This window comes from Macrobrachium nipponense, chromosome 49 (genome assembly GCF_015104395.2).
Source record: "Macrobrachium nipponense isolate FS-2020 chromosome 49, ASM1510439v2, whole genome shotgun sequence".
Taxonomy (NCBI): domain Eukaryota; kingdom Metazoa; phylum Arthropoda; class Malacostraca; order Decapoda; family Palaemonidae; genus Macrobrachium; species Macrobrachium nipponense.
The window spans coordinates 4,897,451-4,922,161 of NC_087224.1; the positions used below are offsets into that span (position 1 = coordinate 4,897,451).

The 24,711-nt window shown below is 35.3% G+C and overlaps 1 protein-coding gene across 1 annotated transcript in view; it reads right to left on the reverse strand.

Annotated features, from left to right (window-relative positions):
- Window positions 1–24,711, reverse strand: part of LOC135205281 (protein kinase C-like 1B) — a 51,850-nt gene that overhangs the window by 9,497 nt on the left and 17,642 nt on the right. Inside the window, exons 2-10 of the mRNA XM_064235660.1 lie at window positions 24,349–24,495; window positions 20,132–20,353; window positions 17,542–17,674; window positions 16,921–17,063; window positions 15,407–15,575; window positions 13,941–14,089; window positions 13,434–13,559; window positions 11,257–11,411; window positions 10,341–10,479 (exon numbers count right to left, since the gene is read on the reverse strand). Of these exons, the coding sequence (XP_064091730.1) occupies window positions 10,341–10,479; window positions 11,257–11,411; window positions 13,434–13,559; window positions 13,941–14,089; window positions 15,407–15,575; window positions 16,921–17,063; window positions 17,542–17,674; window positions 20,132–20,353; window positions 24,349–24,495 (1,383 nt within the window). The remainder of the gene's footprint in view (window positions 1–10,340; window positions 10,480–11,256; window positions 11,412–13,433; window positions 13,560–13,940; window positions 14,090–15,406; window positions 15,576–16,920; window positions 17,064–17,541; window positions 17,675–20,131; window positions 20,354–24,348; window positions 24,496–24,711) is intronic.

The window sequence follows — 24,711 nt, forward strand, 5'->3', positions numbered from 1 at the left end:
GGAACCACAGCTGACTGTATTTACTTAGTGGAAGCTTGGTACGGGATGAAAGTAGTATATTCCAGAAGCAAGAAGTCAACCTATATTGTTCACTGCAATAATTCTAGGGTCACAAATAATCCAACCCAGTATCTTTAAAAATAATTTTGGTAATTCAGTTGCTAATTAAAATACCCACAACAAACTATATATTACAATGATGCTTGATGGCAGTAAGAACAGAAAACACAGAAGTACTATGTTCTTTTTGATACATTTTTTTTTCTCTGGAAAATGACAAAGACATTTTTCCTGTACTGAATCTGGGAACTCATACATGTCTAAGGTTCAATTCTGCTCAATCACCACTGAATTAATGGTTGTATTATTAATCAAGCATGGAAATATTACTTTTACAAACTTTGGCCAGACTGTTCAATTCAACTTGTCAGCTTTCCTATGCTATTTGGAAGGATTTGTAGTTATAAGACACATGAGGTTTGCATCTCAATCAGAAACCTCATGTGGGTATCTTGCCTAACATAAAAACCTACAAGGCAAAATGCTACCTATCTAATGATGCCCATGATTCAGAAAAAGTCAAAATATGCCAAAAAATTTACAAGAGAATCCATAGCAAACACGGTCCTGATACAGAGGATCAAAGCTTAAAAGTTTTGTATGTTGAGACTCAACTTGAAAAAGATGCTAAAAAATTCTAAAAGGAGAAATTAACTTGAAAATTATTCAAGATCAGCTCCCTTACTATTGAGGGCGAGTCCTTGCTAGAGCATAACTTCTTGAACAACTGACTATGATTACTTACCATGATCATATCATCATACATCAAACTTCAACACTGGAAGAAATCAAGTTGCGTTAGCAGCATATCGAGCTGCAGAGGCAAGGCAATTAAAAAAAATCACATGTAAAAGACTTTGGGAACAAATTAAAAAATGGGTGAAAACCAAGGAAACTTGGGACCAGCAAAGTGATGTGAACACTGTGAGCAACAACAAAGATAAAAGTGAGGATCAGGTCAGGTAGCAAATCTATGGGTGACTGCCGTAAACTGTTACCTATCTAGTGACAACAGTTCGTGACAGTTACTCGTAAAAGGTGACATCTCTTATTAATATCTTGGATGCATGTGGATGTGCCATTTCAACAAGATTCTAGGCTGACGACAAACATCTGTCGTTTAATATCTCCAAAGCTATTTGTCAAGAGAAATGAATGAAATTCTACTCAAGTATCTAAATCTAACTGTTTTCCTGACAAAGGGGAACTGGTCAAGAACCAGAATTATATTATCATCACATTCTAATTTGGTAGGTCACTACTGCAAGATACAATGGGGCGAATTTAAGAGGATAAAAAGATGAGTACAGTACTGCCTGTTACATAATCTGAACGAGTAATTCCCTGTAAAAAATGCAAAATATTATCATGTAAGTTATTTGTCCTTTGTCAAAACCAAAGTCAAGTTAACTACAAAGGGAAATAGAAAAGTATGGCTTCTCAGAAAGTAAAAGATTACTGAAGAGTAACAGAGTAGTTAAAATTTAAATAAAATAGGGTGCTTTTTAGATAAACTGTCAAAACCATTACAGGTTACAAGTTATTGTATTAGTACATATGAATCAATGGCTTAAATTAGGTTCGAGTGCTATTTCGAAAGTCAAATTACTCAAGAGCTTGCAAGGAGTTAGTGAATAAACAAGCATAGGGTATGTCTTTAAAATGTGCGCAAGCCTCCACTGCATGCAAGCCATTGATAACTTAGAAAATAAAATGACTTCTTGAAGAGGCTATGTTGCCTATGAAAAAAAGAAATAAAAACAAGCTAATCCATGTAAAAATGACAGTGGAGATGCGTGATTTCTGGACAAACCCATAACCCAAATACTCCCAAGATAAGCATGATACAAAATATACACGCTGGTGAAAAAATTCACGTCTATAAGGTGGCTATACTGTGACACAAAACAAAAAAAAAATGACTAGGCTTACATCAATGACACTGCATCGTACCTCACCCATCAAATTCTTGCATGAGCTGTGCAGAAGACAGATAAACAAGTTAGTGAAAACATTTAGCCATGGAAACTACTGTATCAGTATTAAATTATGAAAGAGAATGATCATTCTAAATTTCCCACCGCCCCATCACAACAATAAGTTTTAGAAGTTGACTGCCAGGGATCTCGCCCCACCCCCGTTTTTTAAATTCTTCTTTTACGATTAATCAAAATCGAAAATTAATCATCAAATCTGTAGAAGCCTTAAATTTCTTGGAAGTTTTAATCACTAGGGAAAAGTTTCTGCAAATTTTTAAATATTATAAAATCCTACATTATGGCTGAGAAGATTTATGCAATTAGTCATGTTACGAAATGTATATGCAATACTTCATGATCAGCAAAAAAAAAATGGTCTTTTCTGACTTCAAGAAGGCACTCACACATTTAGATTTTTACTGATATATTAGATAATTGTACTCAATAGTGATGGTTGCTCTGTGCTTTATCTGATTATGAGGTACAGTGCATTGTACTAAAGATAATTTACTCTAATTTACTCTGTCAGAAATGCACAAACACATGACTAGACTAGTACTTCCATTCAACTGACCCTCTTATTTTTTTTTTTTTTTTTTTTTTTTTTTTTTTTTTTTTTTTTTTTTGTTTTTTTTTTTTTTTTTTGTTCTTTGATGTTGTTCAATTTGCAACTGAGGTTAGTAGTGAGTAATGAAACTGTAATGAAATAAATCTTCTCTTTCATGTTGCTGGATTTACAATACTGAGAATAGTGTACACCCATTTTATAATGTCATTCAGAGCGTACCCATCCAGTAAATAGGGCACTTATATGAGATCTAGGATCAGGAATATCTAATGTAAGCACATAAGCAAAAATCAAGTCATCTAGTTTCCATGACTACAGAACAAATACAAATTACAGTAATACTAATACTGATTTACAACACAAGACAGCTATTATAATGAGTAATAATAATAATTTGCACTATTAAAGACATAAAATACTTACTGAGCAAATAAAAAAAATAAAAACATCATCAATCTGCTACTTAAAGTTAATCAGTTAAAAGACATCTTCTAATAAAAAAAATAATAACTAAGCAAATTAAGATACAGCACATCAACATTGAGCCATACACAGATCAACTGAATAGTCTTGTTTTGCCTGCAGATATTAATGTAAAACACCCAAAACTACTTGTTAACAATATTCATGAGACAATTCTAAATTTCTCGTCAATGCACAAGTACCATGATGAATAACCTAAAACTGTTTCTCTCTTTTAGAATCCACTACCAATCTGGCAAGACTGACATGGGAAGCTCCGTAGGGTCAAAGAGCCTCCATATTACCTTCAATACCCTTTACATAAAAAAGGTGCGCATCTCTAATAATCATCACCATTAGATTTTCGTCGGGTTTCCCTTTCAGAATGTTAGAAAAATGAGTTTGCTCCACCATCTTTTGTCTTGTGCATGTTCTGTCTGAATTCAAGTTTGGTCTAGGTCTTCACCTTTACGTCTTCTTTCACTTACATTCTGGGCTTTCTTGCAATTTTTGAGATCTCAGTCTATTTTCCAACTTCTAAACAATACAGCTTGACACAAAGCCCTTACTTGTGACCTTATCTTCCTACCACACACTGATAATGCATCACAGTGTTCAGTAGTCACTTCTCAAAAACTCTTCCATTATCTTCATCAGTGACTGCATCCACTGTATAGAGTAGTACTATAGGCCTAATGTATGAAGCATAAGCTTTGGCTAAGCTTAGCAACAGCATCCTTTTATTTAGTAGTTAGTAGTCTAGCAATTGCTTCATCCCACTGGTGGATATTTTTTCAATACTTGTTGTAAGGTCTAGTATCCCACAAGCACAAGCAACAGAAATGTTCTACCTTTCTAAGATTTGCTCTATCACTACAGCTTTGAGCTCTTCCTGCCTCACTTTCCCATTTTCTCTACTTATATTTTGATTCACTGAAAATGTCTTACTCCATGTATTTCTAGTCCTGAGCATCTCTTGCAACACCATCTGTCACATTCAATGCCAAGTACTGAGCTCACCTCCGCACTTTTTACCACAGTATCTTTACAGGGACTCTGTTAACTCTACATTTCTCAGAACCCTTTCTAGTCGCCATAAGATTGCTTGTGCTTGCGGTGATTTTCAAACCTCTCCTCTCCTTTCTACTCTTCCACCTTCGGAACATTTCTCCCAGCACTTCCTGATTCTGCTGTGACACAAGGCCATACAGACAATTCTCAAGGTCCTTCATTTCTGCACTCCTTAGCAACTTCTTATATTACTGTGATAAACTGTAGCAATAATAATAATAATAATAATTATCACAATAATTATAATAATAATAATAGATAAAAAGATATCGGCACCACAACCAGAAAGTTAGAAATCAACTGGGTGAGGTGCATGAAGGATGCTGGCTGAAGAACTTCAAGTCCATGCATGTAAAAACTGCCTAGTAGCTACAGGAAAGTGTAGAACAATAGAATGTAACACACTGGATGACAACAGGCAGAACAAAACTAGTACTAGAAGGATCAAGCATATAACAATGCAACAACAACTTCTGGCCTATCATATGCCTGCCATTAGGGTGAAAATTACCAACAAGAATCATGTGCCAGGGGTTACATAACGACCCTTAGGAAACAAACACCATATCTAAGGAACAGAAAGGATGCCATATGAATAGTACAGGGACCAAAGACCACCTTCTGGTGGTTAAGATGTTTTTCAGGAATTGCAAGAACAGGAATGCAAACCTAATACAGCATGGAATGAAAATAGAAAGGCCTTCAATACAATCCCTCAAACACGGCTCTTTAAGCAGTCAAAGGCATAAGGAGCTTTACTCTCTAGCATGAAGCAGCACCACCTGAAGGCAATCACATCAACATCAGGAACCAACCTGGCACAGGTAAACATCAAACGAGGAATCTTCCAAAAAGATTCGCTATCTCCCCTGCCAGCCACCTTCTATTTTCATCTATTCACTATGCCAAGAGTATATCGCTATAATAAAATAGTCAGTCCATTCCCAAAGCACTAAGAACCAGTCTCAGAATTATGGATTCAAAACTCATCTCAAATCTCCCATACTTTATGAGGTTATCATTATTAACAATGCACACTTGAGTCATTTTGACAAAAAATAGTATATTTTAACCCTGAAAGACTACCTACATATATAACACAAGATGAGTCCTTTTCCATTTAACCAGTCCTGAACACCTTCTGCAAACTGAAGACAGAATTTCCTTGTTGAAGTCTGTCACCGTCCTAGGTGTATTTCCATGAATTTGACAAGTCTCCAATACCTTACTTGCTCTTTCAAATACAGTGGTATAAAAGAAGCAGGAACCTACTTTGCAATACCTATGGCTGGAGAAAGCTGACATACAAGTTAGAAACAGACCTAAATCCATTTGAGTGGGGAAGTCTCTGGTCCATAAAATATGAAGTCAAGGAGTAGTATATGAATGACAGTACTATGAAATTACAATTTATTCTTAAAGAAAAGAAACAAAATTTCTGTACGAATGTGTAATCAATGAATGTATCCCATCAAATCTTTGAAAATAAAACTCCCATTATGAAGCCTAATTATTAATCCCCACATAAATCTCCATGACATTTATTATACAAGAGCTTTGCAACAGTCTGATTACAAATTCATTTATTCGAGAGAGAGAGAGAGAGAGAGAGAGAGAGAGAGAGAGAGAGAGAGAGAGAGAGAGAGAGAGAGAGAGAGAGAGAGAACAGCTCGGCAAAAACACCTACACTAGACCAGCTTATCCAGTTGCTATGCAGAGAATTATGCTAGGCATGAAATACTGCACTGTCATATGTAGTGCAGTCTGTCTGCAAGAAAGGCAAACACACACTACATGTTCAAGTGGGTGGTAGACAGGTCAGTTATCCTGGAATCAAAGAAGCCGGGATTACACGCACAGTAAAGATTGCATTCATTTCAGAATCTCCTGTATCGAACACTTGTTTACTCTGCTAATTAGAAAAATTTTACATATTTATATTTTTCCATACTTGGACATATCCGGTAAGTAACGAAATCTGATAAGCTGACAATCGTTAAGTTGAAAGGTGGCAGTGCTGGGTGAAAATGTGAGTACCTCTCATGTTGATATATCAGCTAAAGCCAAATCCTTGTTTGTATAATAAATATCTGGTCGACTTCTTTGCTTTAGTAGAGATCCAAGGGGACCGGCAAGGGCGTGTAAAGACTGCAGACAAATACAACTCCTTAAATGAGTCTTCTGTTCTACAGCTACTACTAATATCGATACAAACATCAAAACTGACCTTGAACCTACTAGAAGAGGAACCTTACATAGAAAAAGGTAATGAATGCAAAAAACCTAAAATACGTACTATGCAAATACATTGCAAAATACTCTTTAAAAAAACAAATGTACAAATTTACAATAATTACCATAAACTGAATACACTTCATTAAGAAAATCACACTTTTGAGTGATGATTCAGTTATGAAAAACTATAACAAGCAAGAGAAATTCCACACAGACTTATTAACAATGCTCCAGACTTACAAACCAATACATTCCTGGATGAAAGCAGCTGCACTGCAAAGGGCCACCAGCCTAGGTTCTATGAACAAGAGAAGCAGCTACTCTAGCCTTAATATTGTGATGCCACAGAGATACCTTGTGATGCTGAACCTGCAAACTTCATATAGACTAGGTCTGCAAATCCAGCAACGTAATTGTACAGGTTGGGAAACTGTGATCTTGCCTGAATTAAAGAATACATTACAAGTACACTTACTGACAAGCATAAGAATCCAACCCCAATGAAGCATCAAGAATGAACTAACAACCAGCCTGAAGCTGTTAATACATATGTAATGTCATCTGTACCACAATATTTACCTGAAAATTTACATGACATAAAACGACAAGATGCATGCAGGAGTAACACAGTTGCTATGCAAATCCTGTAACAAAAAGAAAGTGAAATACTATTCAATTTACACAGTAATTCTCGGCAATAGCTCCTAAATAAGAATTGCCAGTCATGAATGAGATTGTTGAAAGAGTTCCCAACCCTACCAAGCATCTCTAGACTAGATTTTTCTTTGCACTCAAGGGCCAGGGACCATAAACCATGTTGTGACTCAAAATTGTCATAAAATCATGGCATTAATAGTTAAAACATGTACAATATTTAGGAATGCAGAAACAACACTACACATATTTAACCCAAGTCTACAAACAATATTTTTCTGTTGTTTCATGATGCTCTTATAAGTGTTCTTATTTTAAAAACTAAAATCAATAAAATTTTACTAAATAACACTTCAAATCAATTCCCCATAAATGCAATACACCCCTCTAGGAAAGATTCCATTCACAAAATATAAATGCAGTTAATAAGCTTCACTCAATTTTTTTTTTAACTTATATATAACATCCCAAGCACAATATAATATGGGTAGAATAAATTATAACAGAACTGTATTAGCAAAATAAACAATATCTAAGGAAGATGACAAAGAATGGATCTACCATAGGCTAATATATTCATACCTAATGATTCTGCCTCTATTAAAACATGGTCATCAACGTGAGTTATCCAGCTTACTTTGGGTAGAAACTTCTTACAGTACATAATATGAAAAGTACAATATCAACAGAAACTGATATGGACCATGTTTACATAAACAAACCACACTCTAACGTGTTTGCATCTAAAGATTTTCTCTCTCTCTCTCTCTCTCTCACCTGGTAATTCATTTGCTAATAAGCTACTGTATTTGATGGCATATATTGTTTTTGTATGGTGTCTTTACGTTGCATGAAACCAGTGGTTATTCAGCAACGGCACCAACAGCTTCACATGACTGCTGAACCATGTTGAGAGTGTACTTCTATTACCAGAAATACACATCTCTCACCCATCAATGGTATGCCCAAGAATCGAACTCGTGGCCACCAAGGTGGCAGACCAAGACCATGCCAACCACACCACTGAGGCACTGATGGGACATAAGACCATATCCCACTTCCGGAATGAAATACTATATTATGAATAACATCTCCATATATTGACACATATTAAATATAAACGATATGTATAGCTACAGTATTGCAGAAAAAAACTTATACCAAAACATGCAATTTGGAAAGCAAAAAAAAAATAAATAAATAAATAAAAAAAAAATAAACAAAATTTCTTTTTAAACAAATTTACTTTAATTCACATGAGAAAACAGTTGTAACTTAGGTTTAGCAGAAGACATTTCATAACATTCACCTCCTCTGCCTTTAACTATGATAGAACTGAGTCCAGTTATACAGTATTATACTGAGGGGGTAGAAAGCACCAATTCATTGTGCAGTAGACAAAATTTCAAAGAAAAACTTATGAAGAAAAATTGCTTAGTTCAATATGATATCATGATGCAATTAATACCCATTTTCTTGTATTTCACCACTTTTTTTTTTCTTGATTTCTGCCTTACCTAAGTTTTTATAACATGCTGTACAAAATAAATACGTACATACTTCATTCAAAACAAATATGAAAAGAACTTTTTTTCTGTGATCCATTTACTCTTAATCAGCTGACTTCAAACTGTCCCATAAACTCAAACCATAAACCAAATGCATATTTTTGGGTAAAGAACAAAAGTATCTGAAAAATGGTGTTGAAGACATCATATGAAAAAAGGTATTCACAGCTGAAGAAAAAAAGATTACAAATATATATCATGTAATAAGAAAGTAATCATTTTAATGCCCATTAGTTAGTAATACTACTTGTTAATTTTATCAAAAACCTTTTAGCTATACTCATCTCTTACCATTAGGTAGCTTAGACAGATCACTTTAGGAATGTATTTAGCTCTCGCAGGCTGCCCAGAGCATTGGTCTTATTAATACTGAAAAATTCATTTTATTTACTAAATCACAGCTTTTTACAAATATTAAAATATGTTATAGCCTACCATAATACTGTACAGGCCGTCCCCAGTTCTTGCCGTTCCGGTTTTATGGGGTTTGTCTAGTTACGAAATGCACCGGTTTCTGTTTATCGGTGCCGATGTCCGGTTATCAGCCCCGATTTTTGGTTACTGGCGATTTTCGCTAATTGTCATGCTGTCAGAATGGAAACTCGCTCATAACCGGGAAATACCTGTACATTATATATATATAAAAGCCTACATCAAGAATAAACTGTTTTAATGTGTGAATCATTGCCTAAAGTTTTGATGGGCAATGTAGTCTAGCCTTTTCATAGCAGTTTGGATAGCCCCTCCCCCATTCACCTGCCGGTACACGCAATGAGTTTTGAACCTTGTTTTTGAAATGGACCCCTGACAAAGGCTAAAAATAAATTTTTAAAAATCCTAATTATCTTCAATTTTATCTCCAAAATCTAGAGGCTGGAGAAGGAGATGAGCAGTGTTGCCTGCCTGCTATTGCTGCAAATTCTGTTTTGGCAACCCAAATTGTATTCTTAAATTTATTTCCTGAATGGTAAAATAATAAATTTATTCGTGAAAGCTGTAACAACTGTTTGTCACAATGTCATTATTCAAAAAATGTTCAGTACAAAAAACTGTCACCCAGTTATGTAACTGGTTTTAAATCTTCCCAAAGGATGGTCCACTGTATGGGAAAATTATCCTTAAGGATGCAACATTATTCTCTTTAACATAGCCATGCTACTTTCTTTTCCAAGTTTTATTAGACATGTACATGAAAGTCCTCCTAGTCAACATACAGTCCATATATAAGTTTAACTTGAGGTCAAGAAAATCCCAAACCAGTCCTCCAAACGATTTTCATCTTCAACCAAACTGTGAGACACTTGAAAATTAATGTCATAAAAAATTCTACGAACAATTTTCCATAATAGTTGTATGGTAAAACAAAATTTTATTAACCTTGCGGAACACACGCACACTCAACCACACGTAACTTGCTACAGGGCTTGAGACTGTATGTGATACAGTGTTTTACACTTTAATGGTCGAAACCAATTACAGAACGAAAACCATTTTTTATAGCAGCAGCTATGTAATTAGATATTATTTTATTATACTAAACACTTACTGTACTTTATGAAGACTAGCGAGGCCCAAGACGGTCCATTTATACTGGAAAGCCTTTTTTAAAATGATCTGTGTTTGTTTTCCCTGATTTTTCTAATTGTCCGTTCCTCACGAGATGGCTCTGCTATTCCATTAACTTGCTTACCTTGCCTGACTATCTCGTTTCTCTTAAACAAAAATAAAAGATAAATGTCTTACCTCAGGTGCTATATAGTCTGGTGTTCCGCAAAATGTTGTTGTTGTTGCATTGTCTGTTATGCCTTCCTTGCACATTCCAAAGTCAGCAATCTTGCAGTGACCTTCACTATCTAAAAGAATATTGTCTAACTTCAAGTCTCTGCAATTAAGAAAAATATCAAGTGAGTTCTCTTTTAAAGTCCTGTACTCAGCTTGACTGTCATAAAACTATAATTCTTTATTGGCTAGGAACGAAAAAATGACAAATTCTTAAGTGATTTGTATTTTTCCTAACATATGAAACTACACAGTAAAGACACATCTTTCCTTCACACAGAGTAAGTTCTTAACTACGTATGATGATATGAGGTATGGGTAGTTTTGCATAAAAAATATAGATGAGTATATGTTCCGATTATGCACAACCCGAAGAATGTTAACTGGTACTACACAACAATTTTTTCAAGCATATTTGATCATTTAACTTTTTGGAAAATTAGTTCCTCACTTGTATCTACCAAAATTTGAACAGTTACCTTATCACTGATTAAAGATACTGAAGACTTGAAATCTTCAAGCTGTAATGATTTGCTTTGAGATTTAAAACCCCAAGTTTGCATTCTAAGTCTTTCAGCATAAACTGAAACTTGCAGAAGAAACTCGCATCTGACTCTTATAACCTATTATTAATACAACATTTGTTCTACTGGAAAGAATCAGAATTCATCTGAGTGCATTCCATGTTGTATGAGATATTTAAAACAAATAAATATTTCAGATACAAGTTCTACTTTCTATCGACTAACTCTTTTCATAACATTTACCATCAAATCTGCAAGGACCTCAAATTAATCATTTTCACCTGCCTACATTCCTAGGTTGATATTAAGTGACTGAATACAACCATTCTAAAGATGAAAGCCTTTAAAGCACTTACCTATAAATAACACCATTTCTATGGAGGAACTGTAGGGCCAAGGTGACTTCAGCCGCATAAAATCTTGCTCGTGGTTCTGTAAACTTGCGAGCCTTTTGAATTTGGAACATGAGGTCACCTCCATTAACATATTCCATTACAAAGAATAATCGATCCTGTCAACAAGAGAATGTATGTCATTCACCATTCTGTCTGGTGCTATATTTATATCAAGAAAAACTGAAATATTGTACCTGGTTTCTTTTTTCCATTTTCACTTCCATCATTCTGATATTCAGTTGATACCTCAGCTGCAGTTTCGAGTCCCACCTTTGATATGGTAGTTTTGTTAAACTTTTAAAGATTAAAGTAATTATTGCCTTGCACCAGGTTATCCATTTTTAAGTTTCTCAGCAGCAAATGCTAGAGTCCCATAAATAATAGAAATCAGAAAGTGCCAATTACCTATAAACAAATGTTAAACATATAAAATAATAGACATTTATGAACATTATAAAATCATTTAAGAGCTTATATAAGTTAAAATATTCTCTTAAACAGGGCTTTTATGGTTATCGTGCATTTTTAATGCCTTATGGAATTACCTTTACCTTTTTGCCAACTTCAGCATGCAAGAAGTACTGCATAAGAAATGCAGATCCTTCTCAAAAGACGCAATAAAACTTTTGGGGACAATGGTATATCTCCTTTAAGCCACAATTATCATAAATTATACTACAATAACCAAGCATTCATACAAAAATATACACCCAAGCTGGATAAACAATGACAACATATGCCTCCAGGTAATATTATCATAATTAAACATACAGGCAGTCCCCTGGTTACTGGCGGACTCGGTTATCAGCGACCCGGTACTATGGTGCCATAACAGGCAGAGTTCCGGTTACCAATAATGAGTTATGGCACCATAATGCCGCCAATAACCGGTTAACAGTGCCACAAGCACCATAAATCACCAACAAGTTTCAATTAATGGCAGTTTTCGGATATCGGCACCCCTCTGAGAATGGAACCCCTCCCCTTAACCAGGGACTGCCTGTAATTACTCACTGTTATATAAAGAAGTATCGAGACTCCTAATAATAACATCTGGCTGATATAGGTAAAGAAAACAGTGCTCAACTACCTAGCTATGATAAATAATGAATTGCACCTGTTCAAATAAATATTCATACTTACAATCATCAAAAATTGCTACTTAAAAAAAACTCCCAAACTCTTAAAAAAATCTCCCGACCACACTTATATGTTAAGAAAATAAAATTAATAGAAATTTTTTCACAAGTTATTCAGGCAAAATTATAAAAATAATTGAAGAATGGTACAGTATAGCAGTGTAAATTATATAGTACTTTAAAAAATACTGGGGCAAACTTTTACATATTAAAGACTTGCAGAGATATAAAGTGGGTATCAAAAGATAAGCCACCAAGATTACAGTAAGAAACTTAAAAAAATTACAAACACTGAAATATTCACTTTATGTGAACATCCTAATTATAGAAAGTTATGAACAGCATATTGAAGTCACAAAGCCCCCATATGAAACTTTACTCAACACCTCCAAGTCTTTAATACCTTTAATTAATTTTTTTTTTAATTACAACTTGATACAACTTCTATCATCTATTTAGGAATGACAACTTGAAGAGACTGTTTACTTATAAGTATGAACTTTTTTATGGCACTTTATAATGCTAAAAAGTTGAGTATACCTTAGTTTTACCAGACCACTAAGCTGATTAACAGCTCTCCTAGGGCTGGCCTGAAGGATTAGATATTTTTACGTGGCTAGGAACCAATTGGTCCCCTAGTAACGGGACCTACAGCTTATTGTGGGATCCGAACCACACTAGATCGAGAAATGAATTTCTATCACCAGAAATAAATTCCTCTGATCCCGCGCTGGCCGAGCCAGGATTCAAACTTTTTGGACCACCGAATTGGCAGCCGAGCGCGAAAACCACTCGTCCAGAAAGGAACTTACTTTATAATGCTAATTAACCATCTAAGTATCATACCTGGGTCTGGTCTTTTACGATGCTAATTAACTATCCAAGTATCATAACTGAGCCTCACACTTTAGAATGCTAATTAACTATCCACGTATCATCATACCTGGGTCTGGCACTTTACAATGCTAATTACGTTTCTATCTTGTACAAGTATCATACCTGGGTCTGGAAACAAGAATGAAGGGCAGTGAGGAAGGGATGATGAGCCGCCAGTGTCAAAATACGTCGCTCTGTCATTGTGCATTCAACATCATCATCTTGAAGTATAACATCTTTTTTCAGCACCTGAAAAATTTCAGTCACTATGAGGATAAGAATTAAAAAACAAGTAGAAAAACTCTCTCTTACAAGCTAGATAAATGGTCAACTGATGGAACTAAACTATCAAAAAGGTTCAATTACGTAGCAGTTTTTTGAACATTGACTTAAAACAGCAACTTCAATAAACCCTTGTAGAAGCCAATACAAGACCTGGTTACTTACTTGTGAATAGATAAATTCCAGCTCCAAGACCTACTAACCTGGAATTTATCCATATCAATTCTAGATCAACTTGTTCCAATCCTGCAATAGCTTATGCAACACATGATAAAAAGAAAAGTACTACTTATCATTAACGTCCACCTGAATTAAAAAGGAAAATCAATTACAAAATTGACAACTTACCTTAACAGCATAAACTTCATCGGTTCCCTTCAACTCGGCCAACATAACTTTACCGAAGCTTCCCTTCCCAAGGACTTTAATAAATGTGAAGTCATCGAGTCCTATTTTCTTCCCGCCAAACACTGGATCTTGAATGTCATATGGTTTGGCTGCAATGACATTGAACATTTTTTATGTGCGAGTCTAAAAGTGAAACTTTCTATTTCATTGATATCACTTCAACTTGTTCACATACCTTACAGTACATTTTGTGTGACTAAAGCAAGCTCCTTGGCTACAATCTAATTTAAAAGTCACAAACACATTAAGCCAACCTCTCTTGCCAGTACAGAGCTTTTGTATCCATCTGAAATTATGGGTCATTATGGGGATGATTGATGCCAGACTAAAATCTCAAGTACTGAGCTTCCCACATGTAATGGTATACTTCAAGATTCTGAATAATCACCACCTGATGTTCATCTTTTTTCTTTTTCTTTTTGTAGTAGTACTTGAATATATCACAAACTACTGTTTGAAAGCTCAGTACTAGGTATAAGCTTTCCTTCATCTAGAGGGAATATATTCAAGCAGACAACAGGATCTCTGCTTCCATCAGAGTTGCAATGCTGTTCTAGTTGTTGGATACCAACAACCTACCAATTTTTCATCTTTTAGACAAAACTGCTAAAAGAGAGACCTTCCTTTTTCCCAATAATGGTGATGATTACCCTGCCCACCACTGGAATACCTAATGGGCATCTTCCTTAAACTCTATTAAAAAAAAGGGAATCCCACTGGTGATTTACACGTAATGCTTCTTGATATCGGTGTTCAAACTGCCCGTACCCAGCCTTTTTTCTTTTCACACACGGGCATTCCAATCTGGAGAAGCTTGCATATTGGGTAATATATTTATTTTTTACTTTTCTGTATGATTCCATGATTATTCCGAATAATATTAATATCAATAATAATAACAATAATCATCATCATAATCATAATTGTATCAAAATCAAGTCAAATGGACTTTCATCTCACTACTTTAGATTGCAAGTATTTTATAAATAAAATTAAATTTTTACGTATAAATAATATTTCTGGACAACATTAATCACCAAAGATAACCATACAATCTGAGGTAAATGAGTGTGATAACACCAACAAAATTATTACGGGATATCCAGTCAAATGTCAGTTGCAGCAAAGGAATTGCAGTTTCTCTTAGCACGCTCCAAACAGTTTTCGACTGGCAAATTCTTCTATGCTACGTACATGGTTATTCATCTTCCTATACTGTACTGGATATCTTACTTTCATACAAATCAATATATGTGTCTGGCATCTCATCTATAGTTTCCCCATCGTTGGAACATAAGAACATGTAATTGTCAAAGAGATCTTGAAACTGGTGGGACAAACAGCTTCTCATGTGACCGCAATAACGTAATTCAATAAAAGTACTCAAAACAGGAAAAGTAACTTACTCTTGAATTCCAGTCCTTCCTCTCCTGCGCATCTCTCTTTCATCTTGCTATCCATAATTCTTTGGGCTTCAGCTCTAAGTCTGATCTCCTCCTCATCTACTTCGCTAATTGAACCGCTAACATTTACACTCTGAATTGATGTTGTTACCTTTGACTGTTCAGAGACCGACTGTGGGGGAAAAAGGTAAATAGTAAGTTCACATATAAAAATCTAATCTTTAAATGACTTCAGCATTTCAAAATGGGTTGCAGATGCTGTATAACCATTTTAACGTCACAAAACAAAGTGGAAAATGAATCTGCAATTATTGTTTTAGTTAAAACTGAATGGTGTGGTGTCTAATGCTATTCCAAGCTTTCCTCAGCAACCTATCTTCTTAAAAGCACTACATATAATGGACCTTCATGACAATTGAGATTGACTGATGAATAATGACTACAAGATGCTGCAAAATGAGCATAGTATTGGGAGCTGGGATATAATGGTTCACTTGATAACAGCATCCCAGCGCAAGGTCAAATTGTGGGAGTTACAGTGAGAAATACTAGGTTAAAGTATGATTGCTTCACTGTTTTTTCTTTTCTTCCTATTCTGATCTTCATAGGAGATTAATATTTGAAATTCTTTGGCAATATCTCCTCTGACCATATAATTAATGGAGAAATATGTAACAGACCCTTGGAAGTAACCACACATTAATGAACAATAGAGCAGATCTTTATCAATGTTTGACAATCTCAATCACTTTATGCTCTCTTGAAGCAAGTCCACATTCCCTACGGACCAACTTACTTCCTGTTCAGATATTTTAAACTATCTGCCACTAAAAGAATTTCCCATCTAAAAAAATACACTAATGTCCCCTATCCTATTTTTAAAGAATAAGCCCCCTTCACAATTTATGTTGGCAAGCCAGATACTATATCAAAAGTCATAGTTCAGCTAGCAACTGAGATGACAAAAATTCATACCAAGCTCTCCTGTCATGATGTAACTTTTTAATCCTAGATTTTTTGCAGTATTTCTCCTTAAATAGCAACTGCCAATTTTCCTTCACCTTCCCTTCAGTATTCTATCCCACACTTTCAAACTGTGCCTCATAAATAGCTCTCATACATACTTTTCACATAATAATGCCTCACTATTCTTTATCACAATACAGCTGTATTAATTTTATCTTTTCCTAATCTGTTCTTTTCTCATCTTCTTCATATATCTGGTCACCTCTCCAAAAATTGGTTTGCCATCAGCATTCATTATTGTTAACCTGAAATCTTTCAATTTCTATCAATCTGAAATTAAGGAACTGTTGTCTGCGCATTCATCAATTGTTTTTTAGTGCCGTCCATGAACTTCACTCTTCTATAATTTATTTGGTTTGTAGAACTGTGCAATCATTCTCCTATAATGCATTGTATAATCTTGAAGTTACTTTCTGTGACTAAGGACTTCAAATAGCATGTCCCCTGAAGTCTAATTTTTCATCGAAAACGATCACAAACATAACCCTCACCTTCTTCTTAGGACGTTTTGCGGCGGCTTCGTCCTGAGGACGTATTCCCATGGCGTGAAGAATTTGTGATAATTGCTTAACATCTATACCACAGTTATTGGCTACATTTCTTTTGCATCTCTTGTGCACATTCATGTTGCATGCTGTAAATAAAAGATCTTATGAATACTTTCCTGTTGTAAATAAAAGATCTTATGAATACTTTCCTTATGTCTACGAACCTACAATGCATAAGCAGCAAATCCACTCTACCAATATTATCAATACAATCACAATCATTATCATAAATATTATTACCATTGTTTTTTGTGTAACATGAATTACCCTCATGAAGCTGATTGGAATATTGCATATATTAAGAAGTAAATATATGACAGGTAGAGACTGGGTTGTCATTTTTCATCTCATTCTTTGTTAAATAGTGGTCTCACTGAAGGGTTTTCTCTTTTTCTTCCCAAACAGCAATGTTTAACTTGAAATATTAACATTATTAGCAATTTAACAATGAATTTATGACAACAATCCAGTTTCCTAAGAATCTGTCACTCAAAAGATGAAAAAAAAATCATAATAAAAATATCCACAGACAGTACCCATACAAAGGACAAGATAGTTCCGCACCTTCACACTGAAGACCCTGACGTATAAGGCCATAAAGCAGCGATCCACAGTGGTCACAGAATGTAAATAACTTGTAAGAATGAACAGAAAACCGGTGTGGAACATTTACATTAAAACGCTGTTGGCCAGTTCCCTGGAAAATACAAACAGTACAGGCATAAATATCTACACACTTGTCACTCTACTCAAAACTATTTTACATTTCAATTCACACATTCTACACAGTTTTCCCATTTTACTTTCCACCAGGTGTTCTCTACTTTTACATAAAGTGTCAATGTGTACCATTGAAATAACATCAATTCATTTTCTTATGGGTTATGGTACTATGCTCCAACCTAATGCAAGTATTGCTTGTCTACCAAGGAGAAAAAGTCCACAATAAACAAAACTGGTATTAACACTTAGAATGTACTATAAGCTTTTGCCATTACCAGAATCTTCTACTGTTACTGTCTTGTATTCAGGCCCAAAGTACATAAATATGCCTTGATACAGCAAGTTACAAGGATTCTCATTCAACCTCTAAGGCAAAGCAAATCAGAAAAAGGACGACAACCAACCTCCAAAAAGTGAATCAGAAAAAGGCACAAAGTCCACCGCAAGAAAAGCATACAATTTAGTATAGTGATCTCTTAACCCTTTAACGCCGATTGGACGTATTAAACGTTGATATAACTTGTCTGTTGGGTGCCGATTGGACGTATGGTACGTCGATATAAAATTTTTTTTTTTTAAATTTGCGAAAAAATAGTTATAGGCCTACTAGGCGAAAACTTTTGAATCACGCGCCTTGGGGGATGCTGGGAGCTCATGGATCAAGGCATTGCTTTCTTTACAATCGTTACGCAGGCGCGAAAGCGCGAATTTCTTCCTTATCGCACTAAAAAGTATCAGCGACACATCTCAGAAATTATTTTGTCACTTTGACATAATTTTTGCACCTTTTAAATTAGCTGTTACATAGAGTATTATATATGAAAATGTGTGCAATTTCATGTAGAATACAACAAAAAACAACTCATGGTTGTGGCTTTTATCAGTTTTGAAATATTTTCATATAAATAATGATAAGGGACAAAATTTCAACCTTCAGTCAACTTTGACTCTACCGAAATGGTCGAAAAACACAATTGTAAGCTAAAACTCTTATATTCTAGTAATATTCAATCATTTACCTTCATTTTGCAATGAATTTGAAGTCTCTAGCACAATATTTCGATTTATGGTGAATTTATAAAAAAAACTTTTTCCTTACGTCCGCGCGGTAACTCTTCCGAAAAAATCATAAATTTTTTCGTCTGATTGTTGTAATGTTTGCACCATTTTAAATTAGCCGTTACATAAAGTTTTATATATGGAAATGTGTGCAATTTCATGTAGAATACAACTAAAAAAAACCCATGGTTGTAGCTTTCATCAGTTTTGAAATATTTTCATATAAATAACGATGTGCCAAAATATCAACCTTCGGTCAACTTTGACTCGACTGAAATGGTCAAAAAACGCAATTGTAAGCTAAAACTCTTATATTCTAGTAATATTCAATAATTTACCTTTATTTTGCAACAAATTGGAAGTCTCTAGCACAATATTTTGATTTATGGTGAATTTCTGAAAAAAAAAAAATTTTTCCTTACGTCCGCGCGGTAACTATTCCGGATAAAAATCAAAAATTTTTTCGTCCAATTGTCGTATTGTTTGCACCATTTTAGATTAGCCATTACATAAAGTTTTATATATGAAAATGTGCACAATTTCATGTAGAATACAACAAAAAAACAACCTATGGTTGTAGCTTTTATCAGTTTTGAAATATTTTCATATAAATAACGATAAATAGAAAAAATTCGTCCTTCAGTCAAATTTAACTCGACCAAAATAATCAAAAACTGCAATTGTAAGCTACAACACTTACAGTCTAGTAATATTCAATCAATTACCTTCATTTTGCAACAAACGGGAAGTCTCTAGCACAATATTTCGATTTATGGTGAATTTTTGAAAAGTTTTTTTTTACGTCTGCGCGTTACGAATTCACGCATCATTTTGTGATAATATTATTTCTGTGTTGCCTTGATTGTTTTACAATGTGTTATATACCAAAATGATTGCAATTTAGCGTACAATACAATGGAAAAAAAATTAACTCGTTAGCTTTAACCGTTTTGCTCTGCTCACAGCGCGATTTGAATACAATTATATATGAAATTTTGTTTTTGCACTATCATATATCCCATTATTTATATATGATAATGAATTTTTTTTCATTTCTGATGGTTGCATACTAAACTTCACGCAATGACATAAAAAGGAGCCAAAAATGAACTCTTAATCTTGAGAACTAAGCGTGCTGTGATTTTTTGAAAAACGCATTTTTTGGCTTCGGCGTTCACTCCCAGACCCCGCCGGCATACAGGAGACGATTTTTATTATACCCCTTTGGCGTTAAAGGGTTAAGCTGCTAAAAATACCACAATGCTATTTTTAATTACCAATAAAAAAACTGAGGAAAATTTGCTAGTTATTATTGGATGCTTAACTACCCTACATTAAACTGCCAAATACAAATTCAAATTTAATTGGTTACCTTGACCAATGGTTCTTCTGAGACTGCTTCACGATCAGCAGCAGCACCACCTTTACATCCTGGACATCTTGTGACAACAGACTGATGACATCTCTTGTGGACTACGCAAGTGCAAACTTGACATTGGTATCCCTGTTTTCCCAGACCCCAAATAAACTCTCGGCAATGAGAACAAAATGTTGGTTGCCTTAGGAATGTTGCCATGAATTTGTGACCATTGACCTGAAAGAAGAAAAAAACTTTAGAATCAGAGAAGTCTTATAAATGACACATTCCACTGCTTTCTCCCCGACACTTTCATCTACGTACTATTCCATTTTGGTTTCTTTCTACCTGGCTATCCAACTTCCTTAGCTTTTCAAATGAATGGTTTACTTCACACCTTTAATATAACATATTATTCCTGAGTAGGAAAACTTCTCTGAATGATAACCAATACTATGCAACTAATGTTGGAAAAATTACAAATTTTTAATCAATTTGTATTTTTCATAACTAACAAACCTGAGGTCTTAACATTAGGATAGGATAATACTAGCGCCAAGCTGGAAAGCAATAAAAACTTGTGTGATCCAGGGACTATTGGCATCTGTACCAGGTCACGGGGTATTATAGTTCCCAGAATGCCCCTGGTGCCCCGAGACCTATCAGTTACTTTCCTACTGCCTTTAAGATAGGACAAGATTACTTTCTATCTGTTTGGAGTCAGTTTAGTTTGCCCGTTTAATTCAAATTTTCCTTTTTTCTTTCTCTGGGTGATCTCAGTGTGAGTGTGATCTGCTAGGTGTGAGTAATACTTCAACATAACAGACTTCTGTACTGATCAGCTACATTATTACCATTATTTTTCCACAAAGCTACCATCTGAGATGTGATACAAATTAGATAAACCTGTCAAATTGAATGTTTTGAATGTTAAGTGTAAATTACAGGTTACTTTAGGATAGGAACTACAGTAATACTTTGGGTTACGAACCGATTAGTATACGAATTTTTTAACTTACGAAGTGATGCCCTCATTCTGGAATACGAATTTCACTTGGAATACGAATGCGCGAATTTCCATCATGGGAGGCCGCCTGCTTTGTTTACATCGGACATCGGATGAGCGTGGGATCTGCGAACGCGTTTTTTTCGGCCAAAACTTAATGCCTGCTTTGTTTACATCGGACATCGGATGAGCGTGGGATCTGCGAACGCATTTTTTTCGGCCAAAACTTAACGAGGGTCACATGACTTCCTCCTACGCATCCCTTGACCCTTTTTAAACCATAACTCTTTCACTATCTCGCTGGCGGTAAGATTGAACGCATCTGTCCGTGATACGCTCTCAAATTTGCTTAGTGATTTGCGCACTTGTTGTGTTTCCGTGATAGTGCTTATACATTACTATTACCCAAATACTAAAGACAATGGCTCCCAAGATGACGAAGGCAAGCAGCAAGAAGGAAAGCATAAGAAAGAAGGAGATGATTACAGTCGAAATGAAGAAGAAAATTATCCAGATGCATGATAAAGGCGAGCGCGTGAAAGACATTGCAGCATTCTTCAAGCGGTCGCAATCAACGATCTGCACTATTTTGAAGAAAAAGGAAGAAATTAAAGCCAGTAAAGCATCAAAAGGTGTCACAGTATTGATGAAACAATGGCCTTATATTTTCGACGATGTAGAAAATTTGCTCATGGTTTGGATAAACGAGAAGCAGCTGGCAGGAGATTCCGTAAGTGAGAGCATCATTTGCGAAAAGGCTCGTAAGAGTGCAACAAATTTGTTTATCGATAATGGGGTGGGTCATTTCTATAAAATTTTAAAGAACAGGCAAAAGCAAGCCTCCATAGAAAAATATTTTTTCAAAATTGTGAAAGACGACACAGTGTCGCATAAGCGTAAAATTAGTGATCGTAGTGAACGGTGCTCTCTAGAGAAAGAACCAGAAAGTCTTCCAGAAGTGTTCACGGAGGGAGATTTCCCCCCCCAAGCCCTAACCCTCTCCTCCTCCCCTTCCCCTCCTCCCGTCTCCGTCAAGCCAGCAGCCACACTCGCCAAAGGTAAAGTTCAGGTTTTACTGTGCATGCATATTAAATCTAGTGTTTATATTTAATTTCATTCTTCAATTTTATAATTTTATGTAATTCCTACACGAATTTTCAACCTTAGTGAACAAAAATAAATGGAAAAATATGAATTGAAATGGTCATTCATGGTCGGGTGGAACGCATTATTTGCTTTTTATAACATTCTTATGGGAAAATCCATTTAGGTTACGAATTTTTTAGGTTACGAAGCAGGTTCTGGAACGGATTAAATTCGTAACCCAAGGTATTACTGTATATGGAACTGCTGTTAACCATAAGATATCTAGAAAATATTGAAGTGCAGGGTATAAAATAGGGTCTGTTACTCAACAGACTTGTCACTTATCAGAGAGCCATGGGAAATTTGTTTCAACACCAGTGCTAGGAAAGCCTCCCTCTGCCTTAGGAACACATTTTCCCACATGCAAATCTGGTAGTGCACCAAAAAGGAGACAACAGGATAATGTTGCCCAACCAACAGATAGCAGCACCTGGGATGAGCAGGTTGACAAAGACCATCTCTGGAACATAGTACTTCCTCTGTCTCAGCAAAAGGAAGGAGAGGAGCTTTTCCAAATGGCTAGTTGCCAGGGAAGCAAACCTATCAGGCACCAGAGGAATTAGAAGGGGGGTAACACCATAAGAAGAAGGAAAGATGGAGTGGGCTTTCAGCCAGACCTAATGAACTGATTAAGTAATCTATCGGACTCTTACATCTTCCGATACGCCACATACTTTTCATTCTCGTCAGACCACCCCTTACATTCTCACAGTGAGAGGAAAAGACTAAAATCTTGCTCATTGCCTATAGCAGTAACACCCATGTGACCATCAGGCCCAACTGAATACATTTGAATTATGCAAAACTTATTCATACACAACCGAACACTTCTATCTCTGCTTGCTGTAGATGACATAATGCAAAACAAAAGACAAGCACAATAGTATACAGGAGAAACAAGCCAGATATAGTAAAAACCATTACACAAAAGGCTATGGCATGAAGGATTCCAAGAACATAAATATTCATATATCACCTGATGGAAAACAGGTGAATACAAAAAGTTCATCTATGCCAGTAAAGGCTTTATTCTTTTCTTTTGAGTGTTCATTACACCTAAAGCACAAAGACGCAGATTAACTTTTATAGTAGGTAACAGTCATCCCCAATAAAAACAAAATATTAAAAACTCTCTCCGGTTTTGTGTTCCAGTTTCTTCTTGTCAGAATCTAACTGGCCAGTTATTTCCATGTAGGATTTTCTTTTGTCCAGTCAGTCCTCAACTACCCTTACACAATTGCAGAAGGCTATTTCTTTGGGCTTCTATTGTTTAAAAAAAAATATGAATACAATTTCTTTTTCTATCTAATTTTAGGGCATCATATCTCAAGAATGGTAATTACTAGCGCCACTTAAAAAAGCCAAATAATCCCCTGAAGCATTTTCAATTCACATAATTATTACTTCAAATCTTGAAGCTACTCCTTAAAGCTGAAAACTGACATAGCTTCATGCTGAAAACTGGCATGTAACTCTCATGGGTCTGGACTAGATATAAAAACTTCAATCTCTGAGTTAGTGTTTTGAGTAAACAATGAAATAGGTTTCCAACCGCTTCTTTAACAATGGTACCACACGAAAACATGAATGATTATCTAGGGTCTTGAGCCCTTAAAAAGGTTCATTCCACTCAAAATGTGTACTAGTATATGAAATAAGGATACTTCCCATAATATATTCTACTGACTGTGATGTCATCTCATCTGACAGAAATTTTACTGGAATAAATACTATCTATAAAATGTAAAACAAGAAATCTCTGTGGTTCTCTTTGAAAGTATAATGCTTTACGTTATTCCTTCTATATAGTTCAAATTCAGAGACCCTTACTTGGCTTTCTCTCATGCATTCTTGAAAAGCCACAGAGAAAAATTTCATAAACATAAATTATGCATCTACGAGCAAATTGTCAACTCATGGGTTGTACTCAAGATGATCCCATGATAGCTCGTCGTCGAGATGACAGAATTAAGGTTTAGACATCTTACCAGATCACAATCTCTTTGTACTTATATACTACACAACTTTAGCTGTAGCACTTAATATCTCTAGAGGTATTAAAGCTTCTGTGAACTGTTACCTGATGAACGCGTCTTCTCATGGCAAATCGTCGCCGATTGAAGCCTTGCCGCTCTTGGAATTCTCGCGGCCGGACCCCTCCATCTTCCAGTTGAGCCCATTTTAATTCAATTACAACGTGTAGTTTCCCCTGAGGTTCTAAGTCCACCTGTAATTAAAAACAAAATGTATAAATACAGTATACGTACCAAACAATAGGATTGAATCATGTCATACATGACTATAATTTGTTTAACATAAACACAATATGGAGTAGTACCTTGCCAACATAATGCTGGATTTAAGAAATTATGAGTTCATTTACAGTTAGAACATTACATTTATCCAAATTTACAAGACTTAAATATAAATACTTTACATGGCT